The sequence below is a fragment of the Herpailurus yagouaroundi genome, unplaced genomic scaffold (genome assembly GCF_014898765.1).
Source record: "Herpailurus yagouaroundi ecotype Mexico unplaced genomic scaffold, PumYag 29, whole genome shotgun sequence".
Lineage (NCBI taxonomy): Eukaryota > Metazoa > Chordata > Mammalia > Carnivora > Felidae > Herpailurus > Herpailurus yagouaroundi.
The window spans coordinates 40250143-40278074 of record NW_024412377.1 but is presented as its reverse complement, the minus strand read 5'-3'; the positions used below and the strand labels follow the sequence as shown (position 1 = coordinate 40278074).

General features: G+C 39.8%; 1 protein-coding gene across 5 annotated transcripts in view; it reads left to right on the top strand.

The window, feature by feature from the left end:
* Positions 1 to 27932, top strand: part of ARL15 (ARF like GTPase 15) — a 409325-nt gene that overhangs the window by 141242 nt on the left and 240151 nt on the right. For all 5 annotated transcript variants that reach the window (XM_040496891.1, XM_040496892.1, XM_040496893.1 and 2 more), the window contains 2 exons: positions 3308 to 3452; positions 18748 to 18807. In XM_040496891.1, coding sequence (XP_040352825.1) covers positions 3308 to 3452; positions 18748 to 18807 — 205 coding nt within the window. The remainder of the gene's footprint in view (positions 1 to 3307; positions 3453 to 18747; positions 18808 to 27932) is intronic.

Below are 27932 nucleotides of genomic sequence, written 5' to 3'. Positions count from 1 at the left end.
GAGTTCAAGCCCTGCGTCGGGCTCTGTGCTGACAGCTCAGAGTCTGGAGCCTGCTTCAGATTCTCCATCTCCCTCTCTCTCTGCCCCTCCCCTGCTCATGCTCTGTCTCTGTCTCTCTGTCTCTGTCTCAAGAGTAAAGAAACATTAAAAACAAAAACATAAAGGTGAAATTTTGGAACTTCTGGCCAAAGTACGTTGAGTAATACTAGCATTTGAATAACTTAAACAGAGCCAGATAGTGAACCGTCACCTATAATTTTATTCTGTATTTAAGATTTGATTGTTTCGACCTGGAAACTTGGTCCAGTCCCCCTCTAGAAGATGGCCCGAGAGAATTCTAGGAGAGAAGCTGAGCAAGAAAGCGGCAGTCTGGAGCAGGAATCGGGTCTCCTCTCTTTTCCCAGTGAAGATCAAAGCAGCCCAATAAGAGAAACCACAGTGTGACTGGTGGTGTTGTCTGACATAGTAAATAGCGGCTAGCCAGTGGTCCTCTTTGAGGGAATACGTAGATACATGCAAATACGTACCTGCCCCTTAGGAAAGTTCCCCGTGAGTCCAGGGCACTCACAGATAAAATTTGCAAAATGTCAGACGGTATCAGCCAGCCATCGTACGCATCCAGGATGTGATGTGCTGGCATCTAGGGTGCTGTTTATAGTTGTGGTCATTAATCTTGTAAGAGGAAGACATAATGGAGCTCAAGTAACGCCAAGAACAGAACTAATGTGATGGAGCAGTAGGGATTGCTGTATGCCGGCAGACTGAAACAATTAGGGCTCCTCAGGCTTGAAAAGACAGGAAATATGATTAGAGTTTAATTTGTGAAGAATATGGATTAGATGATCTTAGAATTGTTTACCAGAAGTAGGGAGAACCTCTTAAGAGCCAAGGAAGAGTGTACTGGGGACAAAAAGAAGCTCTCTCATACTGGGAAAGTAGACCCTGTACAGTGCAATCACTCTTAAATTGGACTAACTTATGGCATTGAAGTAAAGTGAAAGGGTCAAGGGTTACTCTTAGTTTGATACTTTTTTTTCTTGACATGTGAGGGGCCCCAAGAGAACATAGATCAAGCTTCCCATTAGCCTTTACATTTTCTTTTTTTTTTTCTTAGGTGAACTTTCAGTGTCATGGGTTTTTCCTTCTACATTTATTCGTTGAGGGTAGATTATGTGCCATGTCTTCCGCAAAGCCCTGGGGACACTGGGATGAAGATGGAGAGGTCTGGTTCCCACAGTTTGGTGATGAATAGGAAACTGTAATTGTGTGATGAATTGACAAACGTGTGTGAGAGCTTGACAGAAATGGCTCACATTCTCATAGAAACAGATCGGGTGCCCCTGGAGAAGGGGTGCTGAAGCTGAGACCTAAAAGCTGACAAGTCCACTGAGCTAAGATCTGGGGTAAGAGGGAACAGCATCTGGGAGTGCTTGGAGTTGCCAGAGGGTTGTCATGATTGGGGGCAAAGTGAGGGAGGAGTGGCTGGAGAGTGACCCAAAAAGAGGCTGGGGGCGGGGGGGCACATTGGTGGAGCGGATCCTGGAAGACTTTGTAGGTCCTAAGTGTTTGGATCCTAGAATAGTTGGAAGTCACGGAAGGGGCTTAAGCAGATCAGATCAGATTTTGTTTTTATAAAAAAATCATCGTGGCTGCCTCATGGAGAATGGAGAGGGCAAGAATGAATATCCCGGGACTGGTGGGAGAATGTTGATATTGTCTAGGTGATGGTGGCTTGGACTGGAGAGCAGCGGGCATGTTCTAGAGCTCTTTCAGAGGAGTCATGGACAGGATTTGTTGACTAACTGGATATGAGAAGTATGAGAGAGAAATAGTCAAATTGATCTTAAGAGAGCCAATTAGGCCTCAGATTTTATCTGAATGAGAATTAGCACAGACTTTTCATAGGTCTTTTCTCTTGGGATCTCCAGATGATCTAGCAATCAATAGGTCTCCCTCCCCCACCTGTCCCTCATTTTCTCTCCTGAATTACTGAGGGTTCTACAAGTTGGCACATAATTGGCCCCTAATAAATGATTGTCAAGTAAGTAAAAAGATCATAAACTGCCTAATTTCCAGTCTCCCAAATCCCCCTGCCTGTAACTCTTGGAGAGCAAACAGGTCTTGCCATGCACAAACTGTACAACTGTTCACAGTACCCTGAGGTCAGTTGACCTGAAACAGAATTTGGCACGGGTCAAGATGGCAGAGGTAGATACAAGGGCTCAATTTAATGATTTGTAAAAGCTTTTTATTTTTGAAATAATACCAGAGTTGTAAGACAAATACAGGGGCACCTGGGTGGCTCAGTCGGTTAAGCGTCCAATTTCAGCTCAGGTCACGGTGTCACAGTTGGTGAGTTCAAGGTCCACATCAGGCTCTGTGCTGACAGCTCAGAGCCTGGAGTCTGCTTCAGATTCTGTGTCTCCCTATCTCTCTGCCCCTCCCCTGCTCACACTCTGTTTGTCTCTTGCTCAAAAATAAAGAAATATTTTTAAAAAATTAAAAGATGAATACAAGGAATTTTCTTATGACTCTCCGCTTCTCTGGTCATTAACATCTTAACCGTGTTTGCTCTATCACACTCGTCACTGTATAGAGCTGACGATGGACATAGATTTAGAAATTCTTCTAACCAATTAGACATCAAGACCCTTCATCTCTAAAATACTTCAGAATGTGTGTTCTCAGAACAAGGATTTTCCTTTTATCAGCATAGTACGACGATGAAATTCAGGAACCTAGACCCTCTGCAACCCTGTGTACAATTGTGCAGCCTCTAGTCAGCCCTCACCTCTTGTCCCAATGTCATTTCTGCCATTTTTCCTCCGCCTGTCCCAAGGGTCCAGGGTCCAGTCCGGAAGACATTGCATTCGGTTACCCTGTCTCTAGTCTTCTCTAACCTAGAACAGTTCCTCAGCATTTCTTCAACTTGTAAGACCTTGAGATTTTAGAGAACAGGTCAGCCGTCTTGTGGAGTGCTCCTCAGCGTGGTTTTGTCTGAAGTTGTCTCATGCTTAGATTCAGGCTGTGCATTTTTGGTAGGAGAGCTGAGCGATGATGTCCTGCCCTTCTCAGGGTGCCAGTGACAGTAGGAGGGGAGCCGTGAAGTCCCTGTAGGTCTCATTCCTGGGAATGTTAGCTTTGAACACTTGGTTAAAAAGATGGTTTCTCCACCCTGAAGTTACCTTTGCTTCTTAAAACGAATAGGTTATTTAATTACTTCTTAATACTTAGTCATTGCAAATGTTACTAAGCTTTGTGTCCAGTCTTGCTTAAAAGAGCCACATTTCTCCCCCTCTCTTGGCAGTGTTTTAGAGCACTTTGCTGCAAGGGACCACCACCTGCACGACCTGAGTATGACCTGGTTTGCATAGGCCTCACAGGTTCTGGCAAGACCAGTCTGTTGTCAAAGCTCTGCAGTGAAAGTCCCGAGAACGTCGTGTCGACCACAGGTGGGTACTGTGCCCGAGTTCTGTCCCTTTCTCATCCCCCAGATGGTCTTGTGTCTTATACTCTTTGTGGGACCCTTTATTTGTAGTTAAATGCGTCAGTCAGTTTATTTATTTTTGGATGTTCCGTTTTTCAAGATAGAGTTGGGGGTGGTGAGTGGCATTAAATGGCGACACCCTGTATCTCTCTCGTTAGATATTTCAATGCCACTGAATAAGTCAAGGTCCGGAGAACATTAATACAAACTAATGCAGAAACCTGGAATTCCAGAACTGTAACAAAATGGCTTCATCTCGGCCTCACAGAGTACTAGTCCCCCTTGAAGAGTCACTCTGGCCTACTTGAGTCGGTCATACACTCCCCGAACAGCGCAGCTAATGGAGTCTGAGTCTTCTTTCCTCATAGTTCCCATCTGGGGGATAGTCAGCGCCGGAACCGTTGATCAGCTTATGTTTCCAGACGTGGCCGAGAAGTCTGTCTGGGTAGTGGTTCTCAATCAGGTGGGACTTTGGGTTGTCACACCTAGGGGAGGGGGCCACTGTCTTCTGTCGGGTAGATGCCAGGGATGCCGCCAAATATCCCACAGTGTGTGAGACATGCCCCCACCATGAGGAAGAGGCAGCGAGAGTACACTTAGTGGCTGGTTGGGTTTGGAAGGTGAGAGAAAAAAGCCAAAGACGACTCAGGTCCTGGTTGAGGTGCTGGGCGAGTGATGGAATCATTAACTAGGATTTCCTGACAAGTAGGAAAAATACTGAGACCAAGAAGAGCCTTACATCAGTTTGGGTCACGTATGCCACCAAATAAGTTAGGTTTTTGGAGCTTTTCAGTTTTTAGAATTATAGATGAGAAACTGTGGGCCTGTAAAGCAATAGAGACCTAGCTTGGTTAAAGGATGAAGAAAAGAGGAAGGGGTTCGTGATAATCGGTGAGATGACAGAAGGTGATTAGAGCTCAAGCCATGGCCTTATGTGTGAAGCTGTTCCTATTTTCCTTTTCCCCAAGAGAGAACTGAGCACCCCCTCATCCCCCACTGTGCATCGTCCATGTTTCTGTCACTTACTGCCTGCAACACTGCCATCTACACGTGTGTCTCCCCAGCCTGAGGTGTGAGCCCCTAAGGACAGTTAGAGCATCATATTTGGCTTTATACATGCCGAATGTGGTATAAGGTTTGGGCATAGCTCCAAGTGTTTATTGAGTGAATAAGAGACCATAGTAATTTGAATCTGTTTTTGCAGAAAGTATCCTATCTCTGTGAGCCTCATAATGGCCTTACATGGCAGGTAAGACTCTTTTTTTCCAGACTCTGTCTTTAAATCATCTGAGGCTCAAAGGTATGGTGAGATGGCTATGGTCACACAGCTAGTGATAGAGGTAGAGTTCCAGTTCAAGGCTTCAAATGAAGTCGAGTCATCCCTAAGACACAGGATTTGTGATGAGAGTAGTATTGGCTGATTGTTGGTAAAATTGTGGATATCTTTGGAGAAATGGGTTATGAAATTATGCAAACCTTATTAATTCAGTAATTCTTTTCAAGCAAAATAATTTCCCCTAAAATGTGAAAAAAGAAACACAAAGTGTACACTTATCAGAGGTATAAATCAGAAATACTATTGCTAGAAAAGCAGTTTTGAATTATAATGTAAAAGAAAATACCTGTAAATATTACAATTGTAAGTTGCAATAATTTTTCTATTTCTACTAGATTTTTAACGTTTTCCTTTTATGGGAACCTTGTGTGCTAGTTGAGTTTTCTGATGTAGGAGATGTTGAGTTGGCTAACATTTTGGATATCAAGCTTCTATGAGTTGTCATTATCTTGAACCAGGCACAGTGACTTTTTGGAGACATTTTTGAAGGTCTCTGATGTCAAGAAGCTTACACCCAGGTTAGGAAGATAAGATTTCTAATGACAAACAGTTGATATTTACAGCGTATTTAAGACCATGTGATATGTGCTATGCTTGATGGTAAAAATGAGAAAGCTAAAGGGTCATTTCTAATCTGAGGAGTCAAAGAAGGCATAGGGGATGTTACATTTGAGGACGGCCTCATGATGAATGATATCTGAGCAGAGAGAAATGGGGTGAGGAGAAGAAGGATAGGAAGCAAAGGATGTATTCAGAGAACAGCGATCTTCCTGGGTTGAGGCCAAGGACACAGGTGTAGGGTGCGTTGTGACCTGATGCTGGAGGAGCCTCTGAGAAAGACCTGTACCATGGAGAGCTGATCCAGTAGGGACCTCGATTGTGGGGATGGAGAGTTAGAGGCAGATGTGATTGATTTCTGTAAGAGCAACTATCAGTTCCGGTAATAGAGAGGGAAAGGAAGGAAGAGAAAAGAATCATGTGTGCCTTAAGTCTCTAGCCTAGTGATTAAGTGAATTGTAAAAAGTGGAGAAAACATGACAGGCAATTTTAAGATAAGTGATGAGTTTGGTTTTGGACATGCTAATTTTGAGGCATTGGCAGTACTTTCAACAATGATCCAAATGCCAGAAGATAAGCTGACTAGAGAGAGTTTGGATCTGGATTTGAGAGGCAACTGATCTGTGGGTTTGAAAGAGATTGTCGAGGGATGATGGGTGGTACAAGGCAGGAGGGTGCTAAGCACCAACTATGTATCATTCATTCTTTCCACATTTGTTGAATACCCATTACACGACTGCTACTGATTTAGGCACTTAGGCACTGAGTATGCATTAGTCAACAGAACAGATCAACATTTCTACACTTTGAACTTACATTCTAACATCTGCACAAGACAGGGACTCTAAGCCAGGCAGTTCTATATGGCATCATATAGGCAAATAGGAGCAAGAGGCCAAAAGAACTGGAGTTAAATGATCATCAGCCTCAAGTCCGAGAAAGGACTATTGGGTGTGGCGATATTATGGTCATTAGTGAACACTTTCAGCAGAGTCAGAGTAGAAACCAGCCTGAGCTATGAGGGAGTGGTGAGCAGAGGAAATAACAATGTATAGACCTTGCTTTTCACTCCTTGGCCCCTTGTTAAGACTGCACATTGCGCACGCTTTCAAGAAAGTAAACAGCAACAGAGAAAGCAGTGTCTGGGGAATTTGTTTTTGCAAGGAGAGGTGCTGTGGACAGAGGTGTAATGGTAGAACAGAGAAGGAAAGAAGAAGATGCTCAACAGAAGGCAGTGACAGTAAGAATGAGTGAGGACTTCCAATTCTGTCAAAACAGAATAACTGGAATGGGTTTACCCTCCTGCTTGAAGTACATGGGGGGGAGAGGGTTGGAGGACAGACAAAATATGCAACAGATTTCAGGAGAGTGAACATCAAGCAACAAAAGATGGTCCTCCCTGAGAGATGAGAAACCAATGAGAATAGCCCCGCATTTGCCCCAGCTTACTGCCTTGAGAGAGTTCCTAGGCCATGGCACACTTCCAGGAGGAACTGAGGTAGAGCTCAGTGGACTCCCTATGTTGACATAGACCTAAGAGTTGGAGAGACCAAGGCAGCTAGGGTTCATGGGACATGGTAATGGAGAGGAAGAGAGAGAACCCTAGAGATCTACAGAGGTTCTGCCTTGAGTAACCAGGAATGTATTCAATGCAGACACATGAGGAAACTACCCAAGGCCAGGGAAAGGAACGCTTGAAAAGAGTAGAGAAAGATGGCTTGGTGTTCACACAGGGCTAAAAGTTATGGCTATTCTCACTAGCCAGACTGAAAGCGTCATAATTCAAAAGGTACTGGGTAGAGTACCAGGAGGCTCTTGCCTCAGGAATCAGCCCAAAACTGAGTGCTGCTCTAGACCCACCTAAGAAATCAAATTAAGACCAAAGGCTCAAGCAAACTGTTTGCTACTAACTTTAATGCATCCTAGAACAAAGCTGTATGAGATTTACAGAAACAGAATTACCCAGCACCTAAGATAAGATTTACAACGTTGGACACTCAATCAAATATTACCAGGCATGTAAAGAGGCAGGAAAACATGATTTTATAATGAGAAGAAAAATGAATTGAATCTGACTCAGAACTGACACAGATAAAGGAATTAGCAAAGAAAACTTAAAACTGTTACTATAGCTGAATTCCATCTGTTCATAGAGTTAAGTAGAGACATGGAAAATTTTTAAAAGACCCATATAAACCATTATAAAAAACCCATATAAAGTGGTGAATACAACAGTATCTGAGATGAATATGCACCAGATAGGATTCATGGCAGATTAGACATTGCAGAAGAGGAGAGTAATAATTTTGAAGGCCATCAGTATTAGATACCATCCAAAGTGTTGAGAGAGGGAGGAGAAAATGGGAAATGCAAAGAGCAACACGAACTGTGGGACAGGTCCAAGTCCCCAAGCATGGGTCATTGAAGTCTGTGAACATAAAGGGTAGAAAAAGGGACAGAAAAAAATATGTGAAGCGATAACGTCTAAAGCATATTTAAACTTGAAGAAATTTAACAACAAATCCAGGAAGCTTATTAAACCTCAAGAACAAGATATGAGCAAACTTACACAAAGACATATGATAAAGTTGCTTGAAACCAGAGATAAAGTATGATGGTTAATTTTATATTGTCAACCTGCCTGGGCCATGGTGCCCGTGTATGTGGTCATATACAATCCTGGATGTTTGTGTTTTGGGATGAGATGAATATTTAAGTCAGTGGACTTTAAGTTAAGCAGACAGTCCTCTATAATGTGGGTGGGTCTCATCCAACCAGTTGAAGGCCTGAATTGAACAAAAGATGACCACTGCCCCACCCCCCAGCAATGAGGAAGTCTGTATCAAGTAGCCGTTGGACTTGACCTGAAGCATCAGCTGTTATCTGGTTCTCCAGGTTACCCTGCAGATACTGACTTGCCACCCTCCATAATTGAGTCAATTCCTTAGAATATATCCTTCTGTATATACATAAACCTACTATTGGTCTGTTTCTCTAGAAAACTTTGAATTAAACAGAATATCATTTTAAAATTTGTGGGTTTTGCTGTGTGTGTGTGTGTGTGTATGTGAGAGAGAGAGAGAGAGAGAGAGAGAGAGAGAGAGAGAGACAGACAGACAGACAGACAGCAAGTGGGAGAGGAGCAGAGATGGGGGGGGAGAGAGAAGCCCAAGCAGCCTCCTCACCATTAGTGGTGGAGCCTAACACAGGGCTTGAACTCCTAAAACGTGAGATCATGACCTGAGCCAAAGCCAAGAGCCAGATGCTTAACCCACTGAGCCACCCAGGTGCCTCTAAAACAGAATACCTTAAAAGTAGATAATGGGTGTTATAGAGGAACAATGGTAAGAGTGACATCAGATTTCTACTGGAAACAAGGCAAGCAAGAAGACAGAGCAACATCATTAAAATACTAAAGGAAAAAAATTATCAACCTATACCCAGCAAAAACATCTTTGAAAAAGATAAAACATAAAAATGTCTTCTTTGTACTTTTTGTTATTACTTTTGTTACACTTTTTCCAGTGTTAAAAGAAGTATTAAAGGAAGTCCTTTAGACAGAAGAAAATGAATCCAGATGGAAATCTGGATTTATACAAAGAAAGGGAAAGTACAGAAAACGGTGACCACGTGGGTAGTCATATAAAATTTAGTTCTTATTTAAATCTCTATAACATGGCACGTGGGTGGTTCAGTCGGTTGATCGTCCAACTCTTGATTTCAGCTCAGGTCATGATCCCAGGGTCATGGGATCAAGCCCTGTGTGGGGCTCTATGCTGAGCATGGAAACTGCTTAAGTAAGGTTCATTCTCTCTTTCTCTCTCTCTCTCTCTCTCTCTCTCTCTCTCTCTCTCTCTCTCCTTCTCGCTCTCCCTCCACTGCTTGCAGGAGCTCGCTCTCTAAAAAAATACACAGTATATCAAGTTTATAATGTGAAAAGTAAAATGCAGGAGAATAATGGCATAAAATTCATAGTGGAAAAGGGGAAGTAGACTTTCGTAAGGTTCTTTTATGTGAAGTGATTATAATAGCACTTGAAGGTAGACTGTGATAAAACATGTAGTATAAACCCTAACACAACCACTGAAATAACAGAGTGATAACCAAGAAAGCAGCAGATGATATAAGATGGAATTAACAAAAATTAACAAACAAAAACAGAAAGAAAGGAACAAGATAGATGGAATAAATAGAAAACAAACCTAACCATCAGTAAGCAAATTAAATAGTTGAGACTCAATTAAGGGAATGAAATCGATATTAGATAAAATAACAAAAAACAGGACCCAACTATTTAAGACTTGAAACAAATCTTAAACATAAAGACACAAATAGGTTGGGAAAAAAAGGTATCATGCTAACAGGAGTCAAAGTTGGAGTGGCTGTGTTATCAGAAGAGGTAGATTTTATAGCAAAGAATAATGCTGGGGATAAAGAAGTTTATTTTATAATGGGATCTTTTAATCAACCGAATATAAGAGTACTAAACATTTATAGAACTTTTAAACAGTTTTAAAATATACAAAAACTGATGGAGCCCTAAAAGGGAAATAGCCAAACCCACATGTCAGATGCTAATACTTTTTTTTTTTTTTTTAAAGCTTATTTAAGATCCCAGCATGAGTGGGGGATAGTCAGAGGAGAGAGAATCCCAAGCAGGCTGTAAACTGTCAGCTCCGAGCCCCAGCACGGAACCTGAGGAGGTGTTCAAACTCATGAACTGCGAGATAGATCATGACCTGACTTGAAATTCAGAAATTGGTCGCTTAACTGACTGAGCCACCCAGGTGTCCCAGCAGTTGTCATTTTTAATGGTGGAAGAATTCTTTCCTCCTCAGATCAAGAATAAGAACACATGTGTTTCTGTTCTCAACACTTCTATTCAATATTGTAGTAGAGATTCTAACCAGGGCATTAGGCAAGAAAAAGAAAAGGCTTCCAGATTGGAAAGAAATAAGTAAAACTATCTTTATTTGCAAATGACATAATCATCTGTGTAGAAAATTCGATAGAATGTATAACTTTATATCAATATATTAGATGGCTGATGCGAATTAGAACTGGTAATTTGGGAGATCTAAAAACTTGGAGGATACTCTTGGAGAGAATGGCGAATTCCATTTGGAACGTTTGGAGAATGTTGTCCATAACAATAGAAGTGGGAAGAGTATGGTGGATAAATGTTAGGCAAGTGTTGAATTCATTCGGATAGATGACCACACTCCCTGAAAATTGATAAATGGAAATGTAGAGGTCCCAGGTATAAGCAGATGCCACAACTTCAGGTGGAAAATTATTAAGCAGTGACTATGGTGTAATGGTCCAAAAGCATTGTAAAGAATGCACACTTGTCCTGAGTAGCACTGTTATGGAAAGGAAAAGTTTTGTTGGCTAGTATAAGGAGGATGAGAAAGCGTGCAAGAAAATGTTGGAGCTGAGAGAAGACTTTTCTTAACAAAGCTGAGGTTCCATATAACTAAGTGAAAGGACTCCATGATGATGAAGGAGGGGCTGTGTTGGGAATGAGAGGCATGAAGTAAGGGATATAAGAGGGAAGGGGTAGATGCTTATGGTTGACTCTGTGTTCACTATAGCTAATGAAGGTGGGTAAGAGGTTAGAGAAACAAATTGGTGATGACAGAGGAAGGGGAGAAGAAAGGCAGCTGAGGAGAGCCAAGCAGGCTGATTTGAAGTTATCCATGGACCCACAAAACCTAGCCCCTTCTGGAGTTCCGGATAGGCAAGACTGGTGTGTACAATTGTACTTCCTGGTTCTTTTTGTTGTTTAGAGCAGGGGTGTGTGTACGTATGTAATTGAAGAAGAACAAAGGAGATGGAAGGAAGGTCCTAAAATAAATGACAAAGCCTAACACCGAGAAAAGATAACTAGGAGAAAAAATAGGAAGTCAGAAAGCCACACATACTTGTGGGAGATAAGAGAATAGCTGCTGGAAACCTTTGGAATCACTGGGAAACTAAACAAGACAAATGTAAGAAGAAAACAATAGTGTTGAGAAATATTTGTAACAGGTATTACAGAGTTTATGGCTGTCCCATTTAGAGAATTCAATCACATTTACACATACTACCTAGAATCCAATTAATACATTGAACATAGTCCATAAAGAGATGATTCATGAAAAGAATGACAAATAAACGGGAAAGGTTCAACTTTGCCAGAAGTTAAACTTTACTAGAGAATCAGAAACATGTTAACCTTATCCTTAAATTTACCAAAATTGTTTATGCTAAGACCCAATGTTTGATAAGATTGTGGTAGCATGCATTACTGGTGGCATGAATGACATTGTTCCTTTTCTTGAAAAGCAGTTATTCACATAAGTCAAAGGTTACCAAAATATTCACATCTTTTGACCTAGTAACTGTACCACCGAGGATTTATTTTAAGCACATAATTCCGAAGAAACTGTATGCGTAACATCCTTGTAACGCTTGTATAACTTAAAACGTTTAAAATAATTTAAACATCCTATAGCCATTGAGTTTATTAAATTACAGTTGCTCAATTGAAAAGATGATAAATTGGAAAAATAGTCTTCTGTTGAGGAAAATTAATATTTATTAAAGAAAAAAACAACAACTATAGGGGCGCCTGGGTAGCTCGGTCAGTTAAGTATCTGACTTCAGCTCAGGTCGTGATCTCTCGGTTCATGGGTTTGAGCCCCACGTGGTGCTCTGTGCTGACAGCCCACAGCCTGAAGCCTGCTTCGGATTCTGTGTATGTCTCTCTCTGCCCCTCCTCCACTCACGCTGTCTCGCAAACTAAATATTTAAAAGTAAATAAGAATAAAAAATAAACTGTGCTTTGAATGAAAAATGGGAAAAGAACATGTAAGAATAAGCGTGCTTTGATATGGCTGAATTATATGTGAAATTTTGTTCTTGAAATTGTTTCTTTATAATGTTTTGATATCAAGCCAGTTAACAGTAAAACAGTTATTGGAAGAGTGGGGAACAACTGAAAAGAGAATCTACCTTGAGAATTTGTTTCTTAAAAGCATCACAAGAAAGGTATGTGTATCCAGTTTTAGCAAGACAAGAATGTCTGCCTTTTCAGAAGGAAAGGGAGTCCAAACTTTATTGGATTGTTAACTTCAGCAATCTTTTACCTTTGACATAATTTTTAGAAGAAATTTAAATTGTCAAAACTTAAAGGGCCAAGAAGTCCTCCAGAGAGTGGGTCCTGTGGATAAAGAAAGAAAAATTGGAAGACTTGTCCCTTGGTAGAGAAACAAAAGTGAAATATGTCCCAAGTGAATTCCTTGACTGGAGAGGCACAAGGAATTTGTTGATAAAAGGATTGTTAACCTATAGATTATACAAATGCTCACTTTTTTTTTTTCTTCTTAAACTAGAAGAATGGAGTCTAAAGGCTTAGGTTAATATATTGATGTAACCTGGAGAAAATTCAACACTTGGAATTGAAAAAGGGGGAAGATCTCTTTTAAGGATATTTATTACTTCACTTGGAAAGTAGTCAAATGGTATGCCATTCAGTTAAAATAGAAAACGATCATGCTAATTTGAAAGAAATACAGAAAACGTTCATGAAGATTTGAATGAGTTATTTTAGAAACTTTAGTATTCACTTGCATATGTGTTAAGTCAACAAGAGAAGTTAAAAAGTCCAATTTTGGTATCTGCCAAAGGATTGTTTTGTAAATGCCCGTGGATTAAATTTGCTTTTAGGATATTGAAATCATATTTAGGAGAATTTCACTAGAGTAAACCAGAATTGTCCAAACATCACAAAATTACGATGGCATAAATCATGCCCTGGGTCTAGGTCAAGGCCACCAGATTTTCCTTCAGCAGTTGTTAAAGTGACCCAGGGAATTCAGAAGTACGCACAGAGTATCTGTGTACATGTGTACGGACTTGAGTGTTAGGGGGGTTGGGGAGAGGTTGGTCTGTAGGTCCAAGTAAGATACTCAAGTGTTCCACACCACGAATAAAAATAGACCAGCCTCACTCCCAAAACTAATTTTGTTACAATTCCAGGAATGCTTTCCCTGTGTAAAAAAAAATTTCACATCCATCTCCCTTGTATCACGGGTTTTGCTTAATTTAAGGGCTAAAAGACAAAAACTAAAAGCCTATGCAAACAATTATTTCCCCAAAGAGTGACTAAGTCATATATTTATTAAAATTTGTGGGGTTAAATCTTAGGGGAGGTTTCAGTCTTACTAATGGAGCTTAGATCAGCCAGGAAAAAATGACCGTGTAACTTAGGCTTCAGCCATCATCTTGTTTGAGTGGGGTCTGGGGACACCTACCCATGAGGCCTTCAGCCAAATACGAGAGGCCATTGATGATGGACTCCGTTGTTACTGTTATTTCCTCTTTCTTGTTTAATATAAATAATAAAATCCTAATTCTAGAAGAAACTTGAAGGAGCTAAGCTAATCCACACTCATTTTGCAGATGAGCAATTCAAGGTCAAGAAAAAAGTGGCTGGTGAGTCTAAGAGCTGTGGCTAGTACCTCTAGGACAGTGCTCTTATCCCATCAGCACATTGGCTACCTGTGGAGAGCATCAGGATGCCTACTTTGAGGAGAAATAACGGTGATCCAGCCCCGAGTCCTGGCTGAGTCAGTTGGACCTTTTCTCTCCCCTCATAAGTTCTGGTTTTACTAATAATGCCCATAAAAAAACTACTTTTGAACTCATGGCTATTTTTATTCCGCAAATAAAGCAATGTAGTATGGAACTGAGAACACTTACTTATATATTGCATTATTTATAAATAGGCAAAATAGTGGGTTTATTGGGCAAGTGTATATTTTTACAATTGGCTTCACCTGTATTTAGTTCAAAATTGGACAGAATACTGTGACTTGATCAAGATGTTGGTATACAGAGGAGGTATAGAGCTTTGGTGACAAGGCCTATGTTGAAGTTTTGAATATGGCACATAGTACTCTTGGCCACCTAACCCTTGGCTCACTTTCCTCTTGGGATAGTAGTACTGATACTAGGATTGTTGTGACAGTTAAACTGGGAAATACATATAAACCCTTAGTATAGATCTTTAAAGAAATATTGAGATCTTCTTATGTGCCTATCACTGGCATACAGGGTATATTATGCACTATTTATTTATCATGGATTCTAGCCGTCTAACTGGGGAATAGACCTAAAACAAACTGATAAGTAACTATAACTGAAAATTACATAGAAGAACTGCATGCTGGAAGAACATGAATCCCCCAGAATCAATCTATTTCAAGAATGCCATAGAAAGCTTGCCTGATGAAGTAAAAACTGTACCTGAAGGATGAAGAGTTGGCCAGGGGACCAAGGAACACTAATGGAGCGGTATGTGCAATGGTCCTGAGTTGGAAGGGACATAGCTTGTTTTAGGAACCGAAGACTAACATGAGGGGGAAAATGGTACAAACTAAGCCTGGAAAAGGGAAGAGAAACCAGATATTAGATAGAGCCTTGTTAGGTGTTTTGAACTGTATAACTGTATCCTGAGTAGTGAGAAGCTACCCAAAGGGTTTAACCAGGGGAGTGATGTGAACAGATGTGAATTTCAGGATGATCGCTTCTGCTAATGTGTGGAGATGACTGAGCAGGCCAGTAATGGATGCAGACAGTTGAGTTAGGCCCTTGAAGTTGTCCAGGTGGTGGCAGTGGAGGTGGCAACTTGGCCAGTTATGGAAAGGAAGTGGACATATTTTAGAACTATTTTGTGGATGGAAGTCACAGGCTTTGTGGGTTAGGATTAGGAGAGAGGAAAAGGAAGAGCTATGGAAGACTCCAGATACTTAGTCTGTCGAAGTCCTCAAATGTTTTCAATTGCTACTACAACTTTTATTTTACCAATGCTTTCATAATATTTCAGACCTTAAGGCTGCACATGATTTTGACTGGGAGGAATTTAAAGCCTCAGTAGTCAGTTGGTGACCATTAATAGTCTCAACTTTTATTTACTAAACACTTTATAGCCCTGGGTGCTATCTGTTCTCATTTACAGACTAAGAAATTGAGGCACGGAGGCATTAAGTAACTTGTTCAGTTAATAATAGAGCCAGAATTGGAACCCAGACATTCTGTCTTTGGGGCCCATGCTATCTGGCCATTTTTATTCCTCAAAACAACCTTTAAAAACACTATTCTGATGGTTTGACCTTTATATCCCTACTGAATGTTAACATTCCCCCACCCCCAACCCCAACCTCATCTAACCCAGTGTAAAGGAATAAAATAGAGTTGATCAAATAATCACCCTTCTTTTTTTTTTTTTTTTCCAATGTTTTACTTATTTTTGAGAGAGACAGAGACAGGATGCTAGTGGATTAGGGGCAGAGAGAGAGGGAGACACAGAATCCGAAGTAGGTTCCAGGCTTCTAGCTGTCAGCACAGAGCCCGATGCGGGGCTTGAACTCACCAGCTGTGAGACCATGACCTGAGCCGAAGTCGGACACTCAACCAACTGAGCCACCCATGTGCCCCAAATAGTCACCCTTCTTGATTGCTCTTCTAGTTGAACTGAAAGCGTGGCTTTAAATTTAAATTCTTTTGAATCCTTGCAAATGTGTAGAATGACTAAAATTTTTACAAATTCTTTTCAATGCATAGTACATTTTTCTTATTTTCTGGACTGATTACATAGGCTTTGTCCTCTGAACATTCATTACTACAGTCATACTGTAAAAATATGAAGGCAGCAAAATGGAAGAGCGCATATACCTTTGCAGGATAAATCTAGCCACATATGTTCTATTTGGAGAGAAAACATTTATGAGTATTCTGCAGAAACATTTATATGCCTATAAATAACATTGCTAGGTTACTTTGCTTAGCGTGAACATTTGAGGACATTTTTGCAGCCGATTTATTATGTCTGTGTGAGGATTAAAGATGGTAACAATGATATAATCTGCCTGTTGGATTCTAAATTTCAAAACTTTTGAATATGAGTGTTTTGTATATGAGTGCAGCAATTTCTGGAAGGATATTCCTTTCCTTGGGTACCTGCTTGTTGTCAGCTTTAAAGAATCAAAGCAGATTAAACATGGCTGGTGTGTTCCATAACTGTGTCTTTTTCAAAGTTGGGGCCTATCTCATTTCTCTGGAAAATCTTCACTTGAGTTGTCCTGAATATAACCACTAATAGACTGTTGAGCGTTTGCAGAGAGCTTTTCATTTTCAGGATTTCACAATCATTGCCTTTTAATCCATATGACACCCCCGTGAGGGGTAGGTAGATACATTCAAACATCCAAGTCTCCTGCAGGCACATTTTCAGTGCCAGCAGGAATATTGTGATTGGCACTGACTTTCCTTAATTTCCCAGAGGCCAGACACCTGGAGAGGCTTTTCTGCAGGCCCAGGTACATTCCAGTGCCGCAGCCTCCTCATTCCTTCTGCTATTTTACTGAGATTCTGTGACTACATGCACTATTAACCATAAGCTGTGGTGACTGTGTCTGCATAAAACCCATACAGGAGGGGTATGTTTCAGAAGATTGTTAGAGGGCCCAATGAACATTTACATCCTATATAACAAACTTCAACTAGTGTTTACTTCTGTCACTCTCACAAGGGTTCTTGTCATTCAGTGGTGATATCTGTAGCTCCAAGTAACTATTTAGATTAATAAATAAGCCCCCAGGATTTCTCTTAAAGTCTATAATGTATTCAGAAGGTATGCACAGCTAGTGACTAAACCGTCAATACAGAATCGATTGATACAGAGCACTAGAAGTTATATGTTGTATGCCTATTTGTATCAGGTACTGTGATAAACATAATACATTGTATTATTTTGTAACAACTACATGACGTAGATGCTATTATTCCCATTTTAGGGATGTTGAAAGCAGTAGGTTGCCCACAGTCTGCTTACTTAAACCTAGTTCCATCAGACTCCAAAGTTACTTCTTAGCCATTACCTGATATTCACTGCTTAAGGTGGAAGACAGTATATAGAATTTGGAAGTCCTAGGACAACATATAACAAAACAGTGGTGTTAATAGGGTGAATATAAAAAGGTACATACTGACTTTCATTTTTATAGAGTAAAACAAACCCATGTAAAAGAATTGTTCTTATCTACATCATACTGTATATCTTTTTTTTTTTTTTTAACGTTTATTTACTTTTGAGACAGGGAGAGACAGAGCATGAACGGGGGAGGGGCAGAGAGAGAGGGAGACACAGAATCTGAAACAGGCTCCAGGCTCTGAGCTGTCAGCACAGAGCCCGACGTGGGGCTCGAACTCACGGACCGTGAGATCATGACCTGAGCCGAAGTCGGACGCTTAACCGACTGAGCCACCCAGGCGCCCCCATACTGTATATCTTTTTACCTCTCCAGGTACCTGTCATAACTTTATAACTTCAAATGAAAAGTATTTCTAAATCTTTTGCTCTAATTTCTTGAAAAGGAATGATGATTTATCTTACAGTTGCCCATACTAATGTTTCAAACCTTAGATTAATTGGGTGGTTAGAAATTACTGAAGAGATTAACTCTTATTAGTAGGGCTTTTAATTGAAAAAGTACTTGTAAATAGCAAAACATTCAAATGAAAGAAAAAAATCTTCGGTTTAAGACCTCCTGATCTCCGGTTGTCCCAAGAATCCTCACTAGTTTCTTATGGATCCTTTTAGAAATCGTAAGTATATTTGTTGGCATATGTGCATACATATATGTTCGCGTGTATGTTGCACCTGATAAGCCTCTGTACTAAAACCTGTGAACCAGATATGTTGAATCCATCATGACTTGAATGATAATAGTTCAGTGCTCAATACATGATCAAAAATTTATCCTCTGAATATATTTTAATAGAAATCATTTACTGCATGCATTATAAAATAGTTTCCTATGCATAGACAATTACAATTGCACTTGTAAGAAAAATGTTTACATAATATTAACCATGTCTTAAAACTCTGACATAAATACTGTGTAATTCTAATATAAGATGGTTGTAATTTAGGTACCTTCATCTGTAGAGTCGCTGAGTTCTGTATGAGAGAAAACTAAGAATTAGATGCAAAGGTCCTAGTAGATCTAATATTTTCTTTGGAGTTTCTCTGCACTTCCAAATGTCTTTATTATAATTGACAAAATTTACAAGTGACATAACATATTAAAGAATAGGGTAGTATTGTGAAGAAAAGAGTTATTTCACTATAATACACAGCTATATTTTGAAAATTTGAACAGGATAATGTGTCATCAGTTTATCTCAAATTGTGTTTCTGGCATAAATATGAGCTCTGAAAATTAGCTCTTAATCTGCCTAAAAAAGGATTTGAGCATTTTATGCATTTTTTAAAGTTAAGTTGCTAATTCCTTTTTTTGTTTTTGTTTTCTAATTTTAGGTTTCAGTATAAAAGCAGTGCCCTTCCAGAATGCCATCTTGAATGTAAAGGAACTTGGAGGTAATAACATTTAAAATCCTTTCTGTGTCTGGCTTAAGCTTGTACTAATTTGGTATTGACATGATGTAGAATTAAAACATTATTATTCTAGTAAGTGATTTATTTGTACCTTTTCCCTTGGTAATAGAGATATTTCTTTCTCTTTATATATGTTTTAAAGGTTGTCAAATAGTTCCAAGTAATAAACTTTTTTTTTGTAATTTGAGAACCATACCATTCTATTTCATTTGCTCCATACTTTTCAGTTTCACTTGTTCAAAAAATTTCTTCCTGATTGAAAAGTATGAAGAAGTTTTAATATAATAGATAAGCCATACATTATGCAGGGCGAAGAACTGTATTTTAGGGTAGTTTGTATTCATACCGCAGGTTTTATTGTATTAGATCTTTTTAGAATGTATTTGTTCTGATAATAAATCTTTGCCAATGGGTTCTTTGCTGGTCAGGCACATTTATTGGATAGGCTGTACCCCAAACTATACATCACTCAGTCTTTCATTACACTCTCTGTCTGAGATTTTTTGGTTGTGTTTTATGTCAGTCAGGGTCTTAACCCATGTAAATAGGTTAACAAAGAAATCAGTCAATTCAGTGAACCTACTAAATTCTCTAATGGCACAGGAAAATGGCGAGTGCTCTGAAGTTCAGTATCATATTGGTGAGTTTAATGACTTAGAAGAAAGTTCTCTTCCATCTCTTTAATCACTTTGTGATATTGACCTTCCTTCCCCCCACCCCTGTCACTTTTTCTGAGTTCATTCTAACTGACCTACTTTTAACTTGATGCAATTGAAACACAAACTTTATGCCATTTTAATAGTGTTAGTGCCTTCTTATTTTTATCTCCTAATGTATTAGTTGATCTTCTCAGGTGTTTTAGAGAGCTGTATCTAGGGCAAGTTTACTGCTGTCAGTCTGTTTTATAGCTACCTTTGATTTTTATAGCATTAATATTTAAATCAACCACGGTTAATAAATTCCGGTTTTCCTTTAAGGCATTTGGTTTTGTTGTTTTGACTACAAAAATTATAAAACACGAGTGTTCTTGTAATGGAGACATTTTTCTACGTAACAATTTTTAAAAGACTGCTCTTTTAGGTTGAGTATTTTGATACTACTTCGTGGTTTCTTTTTTTGTTTTTTTTTTTTTAACATGAAATTTATTGTCAAATCGGTTTCCATACAACACCCAGTGCTCATCCCAACAGGTGCCCTCCTAAATACCCATCACCAACCCACCCCTCCCTCCCACCCCCGATATTACTTTGTGGTTTCTAGTAACCCTGCTTCTCAGTGACCATAGTATTAGAGAACATATTGGAAAAGTCTCATGGAATCAAAATGTATGGTTTGAGAATTCTTTTGGTTTTAAATGTGGTTGATACTTAGTAAGGATTTTATTACTAGGCTAGACACAGAACTTTTATTAAACCCCCTCCAGGTGTAAGAAACTGCTGATTAATTGATAAGGTGTTTCTTATAGATGTTAGTTGGATGGTACAAATAGAGAATGTGTCAAGACAACTGAAGTGAACACTTGAGGGAATTTTTGTAGCCTTGATTCTGTGCCACTGTAACATTGAAATTCAATACGATAAAAGAAGAATTCGAGGACCGGGGTTTGTAAGATGGGAATCTGTCTGTTCCCAAGCATGGTTTACTTTTACTGAAAAAAACTTCACCGACAATTGCAGTAATGGACATGGCAATGGAGAGGGTACCACAGAGTTTGGTGATAACATTTTAGCTCATGCCTCTTGTGTGATGACGTGAGACCTAGGTAAAAGATAGAGCTTCTGAGACTGGGACGTGAGTTCCAGGCTCATGATAATGTGGTGTTTGGCACGTGATATTCTACCCCCTTAATTTTAATAGTCCTATTTGCGGTTGAGGGGCTGTCTCAAGAAGGTGATTTTTTTTCCGAGTAGAATCTAATTGTGTATCCTGCGTTGAGTGCTCAGTGGCAAACTATGGAGGGAATTTGGCACGTTCAGTAAGTCCTTTATTTAACAAATATTTTTGGAGGGCCCTTTCTGTCTGGAAGAAGACTGGGCCCTAGGCTGTGTCTCACCCAAGAACGCAGGAGAAGCAGGCTAACCCCTGAGAAGAGTGTAGTTTTCCTAGGATTTACAGTATCTCTTCTGTAGTAAGAAGATCATCCCGGTATAAGGTATATATTGTGGCATTTACGGAGATTTGTGACCAACTGAAATCAGGTTGCTTGCTTGAAAATTTCTGAGTTTAGGAGGAAAGAGTGGAGTGTTTTAGGATCAATTTATGAAGATACGAGACCTTTATAGACTAGGGTTTCTTAGAAGTTGGATCAGGTTGTTAATCAGGGAAAAATCTTGACATCAAGGAATAAATCCAAGAAGATAGATGGAAAGGTAGCCATACTGAGTGCCACAACATCGCTGGTGTGTGGAATGCTCAGATAGTTGTGCTCACTGTAGGGTTATTTCAAGAGGTTGGCATGGCCCGGCTCCTCTCTGCCAACTCCTTTTTTTTTTTTTTTTTTTTTTTTTAACCCCTTTCTGAAGGTTCCAAGGTGCTCCATCACCCGCATTCTCAACCTTCAGTTAAATTTTTTATTTCTTCAAAATAAGAGGAGGCATGAACTTGGGCTCCTTATCTATTGAGAAGAAATGGTGTGAAATGAAATAACAATGACCAGGGGAGTTAAATGAAACTCACTCTTGGGAGATCTTAAGAAGAAACTTTGTTTACGTACACACAACTGATAGATGTCTGTGTATGTTCGTATATATAATTTATATGTAAAACATATATTAGAACTATACATATAGTCCTATGTTCTCATCAATTTTCTCTTTTCTGAGGGTGTTTCCTAAATCTTTCACCTAACTGAATTCTCCTTCTGAAACCAATATTGCACTGTATATTAACTAACATTTAAATTTAAAAAATCTATGTCCTCAAAAAAATTCTTAAAATTCTCATTCACATATATTTTTCTCACGTGGTCTTTTCCTACCATTCATGCAATCATTCTAGCACAATTGTATATCAAGCCTGATTCTAGGAGCTGAGAATAAGAGATACTTAAAATACATCCCCATCTTCAAGAAATTCCTGATTTGGGCTTATGGAGACATTCGTGAAAACAAATTTGACATCGAAGCTGCTTTTATCGTTCATTTTCTGTCTCTGACTCTCTTCAGTCAAACTTACTCAGGGTTCTGACTCCAGTGCTGTAGTCCTGCTTCCCTTCAGATCTCTTCAGGATTGGCTTCTGAATCAGTCTTCACCTCAACTTTCCAATCTACCTAGAGTCTTCCAGAAACGCATCGCCTTCATATTCTTTTATTCTTTTTAGTTCATTTATTCAACAACTATTTATTTATTTATTTATTTATTATTATTTTTTTTAACGTTTATTTATTTTTGAGACAGAGAGACAGAGCATGAACAGGGGAGGGGCAGAGAGAGAGAGAGGGAGACACAGAATCTGAAACAGGCTCCAGGCTCTGAGCTGTCAGCACAGAGCCTGACTCGGGGCTCGAACTCACGGACCGTGAGATCATGACCTGAGCCGAAGTCAGACGCTTAACCGACCGAGCCACCCAGGCGCCCCAACTATTTATTAAGTACACATAGAACCAGGCTGGGTTCTAGAGACTGGTGGTTATAGCATCAAGACAAAGCACAGTCCTTGCATAGACCAGCTGATGGACACAAGGGGAGACTCTTGTGTACTTGTCTCCTTGATTAAAGCCCAATATTCCTACTTACGGACCTGGAACTTTCTAGGTTAATCCCTTCAGTACTTGAAAGGATTTTAAATACCATCCAGGAGAGCTCTTCTGATCTCTACAAAGGACATTCTGTAGTATTGCTTAGTGGATTTGTTCTTCTTGCAAATTCTTTCATTTGGGAGGTTTTCGTTGAAACTAATCCAAATCCTTTCTTTTTTAGTTTTAATTAATTACCCTGCTTGTCTTGCGATAGATATTATTCTGGATGTTGTGCAAGATACCTAACAGGATCCTCAACAGACAGAAAGCTTCATCTTTGAACAAATATCCCTTGTTCCTAGTAGAGGAAGCCCAGCCATTCTATATGATTCTAGGCAAGTCTGTTTTCCTGTATCTCTACTGCTGTGTCTGTAAAATGTCATAATAATAGTTCCTGCATTACATAATCGTTGTGAGGACTAAATTAGCATAGGTCAAGTACTTAGAGATCACCTGGCCATAGCTGACATTTTTGGAAGATTTACATTATAATTATACCTTTGCCCTCCCAACCCCCCTAAAAAACACCATTCATAAGCCCTTTCCCCAAGGTCTCGAGAAATCGCCCAAATTACATATTGATTGTTTTTTCTCCTTGCAGTCATGCCTCTCTCCCTCGTGGACAAGATGATCTTTTTCTTCATTTTGTCACACCTGTTTAAACTGAAAAGTCACAGGGAAGGGACCTCCTTGGAATCTTTTGGTTAACTGCCTAGCGTATTTTTTTGGCAGTGTACGTGTGTTAATATTAGATGTTTTTGTCCCATCTACCTTATCCCCTTTCTCTCTGTTTTCAGTTTCCACCTGAAAAATCTCTTCTATCTCAGTGCCTCTGAGTTGCTTCCATTCTGTTTGGCTTGTGTATTTAAACCACATTACTAAGGTAAATGAAGCATCCGGCATTTAGCTGAATTGGAAGCACCGGTCCCATTGCGGTGACATTACAGCTCTGGTGAGTTTTCATTTTAGAAATTTCCAGTCCTGAAATCTGCAGGTTTTTGTGCATTCAGAGATGTTTTTCACTTGATTTTGACATTGCATTTGCAAATTGATAGGACCCAGAGAGGAAAAATTCATTTCTTAACACGTTTGGCTTGTTACCATTTATTGATAAGGATCCAGACATCCTACTATTCCTTTTGCTTTCCCTAACTGAATTCTGGAACCAAGATTGGTCTTGTCAAATGACTTGTTTTCTTCCTCTGATATTCTAATGAGTTCTGTCTGACTTGCTTCCCCACCCAGTAAACCGTTTGGCAGTCTTGTCTTCCCAGTTGACACTGGAAAAGGCGAAAGCTGAAAAGCAGTGAGCTGTCTTACATGCTTCAGTATTGGCTGCTACTTGTCAATCGGAAGGAAAGTTCATGAAGATTTTTGTTTGCACTTTATTTTTCTCCCTTTAAAGACGAGACGACTTTGCTTTTGCAGAAGGTGGTGAGGGGAGTGTGGAACAGTGCAAGTTGTGTTCGTTTACCCATTTACTTCAGCCCATGCAATAGTGATTGAATGATTTTTGAGGATTGTCAGCTAAGCCATTTTTTAAAAGGTTGCTTCTTTCAGCAGCCAAGCTGTTATATGAAACAGATGTTGACTCTGTCCTGTTTCTTTGTTTGCCTGGAGGAATACACCGCCTCCTCATAGTGAAAGGTGCTGTTTCTTTGTATCCTGCTAGTTATCTTGGTGCTGTTAATCTGTCCAGGTTATTTGCATTTCTTAATTTCACCAGACAAACGGTACAGATTTCTTGACAGGCAACCCAGGGGGCACTGCTGCCTGCTTCTTTTAATTTCTGCTTTCTGTGCCCAGGCCATTTGATGCCTTTCACCAAAATAAAGCCTTCTTCCTTCAGAGTCTCCGATTAAACCTTCTTTCAGAAGGAACAACAGCTCTCTTTTATTCGATGTGTTCTCACAGCCCTTTGTGGATTACGATTATTACCTCCGTATCTTCACTACCACCTCCTTTTTAAGACAAATCATAGCTAAATATCTATGAATTTAATGTCATTGCCTCTACTATCCAGTAGAGGAGGAATCAAGACCATATGAACAGTATAGGTAGACCCGAAGACCTTATTTATGGCCACATTGCTTTAAGGAACGAGTGGGGTTGAAAGATGTCTTGCTGCTGTAAAAGAGAACAACTTGCCATTCAAAAACTCTTTTAGACCTCTCCAAACAAGGATTTCTCTGGAAGAGGTGGCAAGAAACCATGACCCTGGCAAAGGAACGTGATAGCACAAAGTGGGGGCCCGTGGAAGGCCAGGTCCACAGCATACCTTGTGATCGTGCTATAAGCTAAATTATAGTCAGCTGCACTCAAGTAAGTCTGCATCTTCCATATCTGTTGTAGAATTACAAGGAAGAAATGTGATTCAGCCTTAAGACACTCTGTCCCTCTATGCATTTTAGCTTCTTGTTGTTGTTTTCTTATCTGCAAAATGTAAGTTTTAATAAATCATCACTACTTATTTCCCAAGGGATTGGGCTGGAAAAGAAAAGTTCAGTTGCCTAAAGCCCCTGGAGGGATGCTTTAAGATAGACAGTGGTATTTCCACTAATTCTGTTTTTATAGTGGCGGTTCCAGTGTCATATGTAATAGTGAATGATCGAAACTTCTTGATATAGTATTGTTTCCTTATCTAGGAAAAGAACCAGGCCTTTCTGGAATGGGGACAACCGGTTAACTCCTGGCTCTCTGAGCTGTGTACTTTCTCACTGAGGCTTAGGCTCTACTAGGGGAAATGATATTGGTATAAAGCCAAGTGACTTGGATGCAAGTTGAAAGGCCACAGCTATCTGAATTGGTTGAACAGGATCCCAGGGTGGTGGTGTTCAAGCGTTTTTTACACTTGCTAAGGGAAAACTGAGCCAAACAGTCAGCAGAGCCAAATAAATGAATCTGGGGGCCCAGAAGTCCGTTACTGGCTGATGTAGACCTGACCTTAATTTTTGTTTTCTTCTGGAGAAGTGCCCTAGGAAAAAAAATTTTTTTTTTAATTTGTCTTCCTGGTCATAGTTTAGGATAGTACTTAACAATCTACTCTTCTAAGACTAGATAGATACACAGATAGATATACATACAGTGCTCAAGAAACTAGTTTCCTGGCCTTTTGACCCCCCCCTGAGAATAGGGACCTCACATGCTGCTAAGGTTGCCTGCCTCACCATTGATTCCTATTCAGGGGCAGTCAGGTCATTTTATATCTTCCAACTCTACCAAACTTCCTCACAGAACATTTGTGTTGGGTTCTTAGCTTCTTAACTCTCATGAGGGAAAAGATATTTCTGTTTCTCCCAGGGGTTGCCATAATAGCAACTAATTTTCATTGTGTATTTGGTTTCAGTGTGATATTGCAGCGACAGCACTGGAAGTCAAGAGACTAGTATTTTTCTCTATCCGAACAAGCCATGGGACACTGGGCAAGGCTCTTGACTTTTCCAAGGCTGCTTTCTTTTCTAGCAGCTGAGGATGCTGATAACCATTCTCCTTTGGATATAACTAGTTTATTTTTTATCCTGAAACCCATAGTTATCTACTTCACTTTGGCCCCTAGGGACCATAGAGCCCACCTTTAACAACTATGCATGATTATCGTACTTTATTTTTTTCTAAGTTCATTTAACCCTAACTTCCTCTATTTTTTCTTTCTTTGTTTTTTTTTTGTTGTTGTTTGTTTTGTTTTGGTATTGTAGACATTTCAAAAAATCTGTGTGTGTTATGTGAGACAGGTATATATGTTCATGAGATAACAACTCATACTAACTTCAAGTTCCTGTGACTTAAAGTCACTGTGCTGTTTACTTCAAGAAGCATTACAGTCTAGTGTGGGAAATACTATAACAAGATTGAGTGCAAGATGCAGTTAGGATCTTATAGAAAGGACAAAGGAGACGTCACAGAGGGAAAGACAAGTCATAGAAGTGGCAGTGGGTTTGGTCTAATCTTTCAACCATAAACCAAGTCCACTGTCAACTCCTTGACTTACATCTCATCTGTTTTCTTCCTAGACTTCTACTCTGTGATGTCCTTGTCCTTTCTGCATGATCAGAATTGCGTCTTGTACTCAATCCTGTTACATTCTTTAGCATACCAGACTATAATGTTATGAAGAATTGAAAAACACACCATAATCTTAAGAGTTTATTATGTTGTGATATAAAACATACCTGCAGTTCCAAGATGGAGAGAAAATTGTTGGTCATGCCCCAAGATACTAGAGTAAGGCTAGACCCTTAAGAAGCAAAATGTTTGGCACAAAAACAGACACATAGACCAATGGAATAGAATAGAAACCCCAGAACTAGACCCACAAACGTATGGCCAACTCATCTTTGACAAAGCAGGAAAGAACATCCAATGGAAAAAAGACAGTCTCTTTAACAAATGGTGCTGGGAGGGAGAACTGGACGGCAACATGCAGAAGGTTGAAACTAGACCACTTTCTCACACCATTCACAAAAATAAACTCAAAATGGATAAAGGACCTGAATGTGAGACAGGAAACCATCAAAACCTTAGAGGAGAAAGCAGGAAAAGACCTCTCTGACCTCAGCCGTAGCAATCTCTTACTCGACACATCCCCAAAGGCAAGGGAATTAAAAGCAAAAGTGAATTACTGGGACCTTATGAAGATAAAAAGCTTCTGCACAGCAAAGGAAACAACCAACAAAACTAAAAGGCAACCAACGGAATGGGAAAAGATATTTGCAAATGACATATCGGACAAAGGGCTAGTATCCAAAATCTATAAAGAGCTCACCAAACTCCACACCCGAAAAGCAAATAACCCAGTGAAGAAATGGGCAGAAAACATGAATAGACACTTCTCTAAAGAAGACATCCGGATGGCCAACAGGCACATGAAAAGATGTTCAGCGTCGCTCCTTATCAGGGAAATACAAATCAAAACCACACTCAGGTATCACCTCACACCAGTCAGAGTGGCCAAAATGAACAAATCAGGAGACTCTAGATGCTGGAGAGGATGTGGAGAAACGGGAACCCTCTTGCACTGTTGGTGGGAATGCAAATTGGTACAGCCGCTCTGGAAAGCAGTGTGGAGGTTCCTCAGAAAATTAAAAATAGACCTACCCTATGACCCAGCAATAGCACTGCTAGGAATTTATCCAAGGGACACAGGAGTACTGATGCATAGGGGCACTTGTACCCCAATGTTCATAGCAGCACTCTCAACAATAGCCAAATTATGGAAAGAGCCTAAATGTCCATCAACTGATGAATGGATAAAGAAATTGTGGCTTATATACACTATGGAATACTACGTGGCAATGAGAAAAAATGAAATATGGCCTTTTGTAGCAACGTGGATGGAACTGGAGAGTGTGATGCTAAGTGAAATAAGCCATA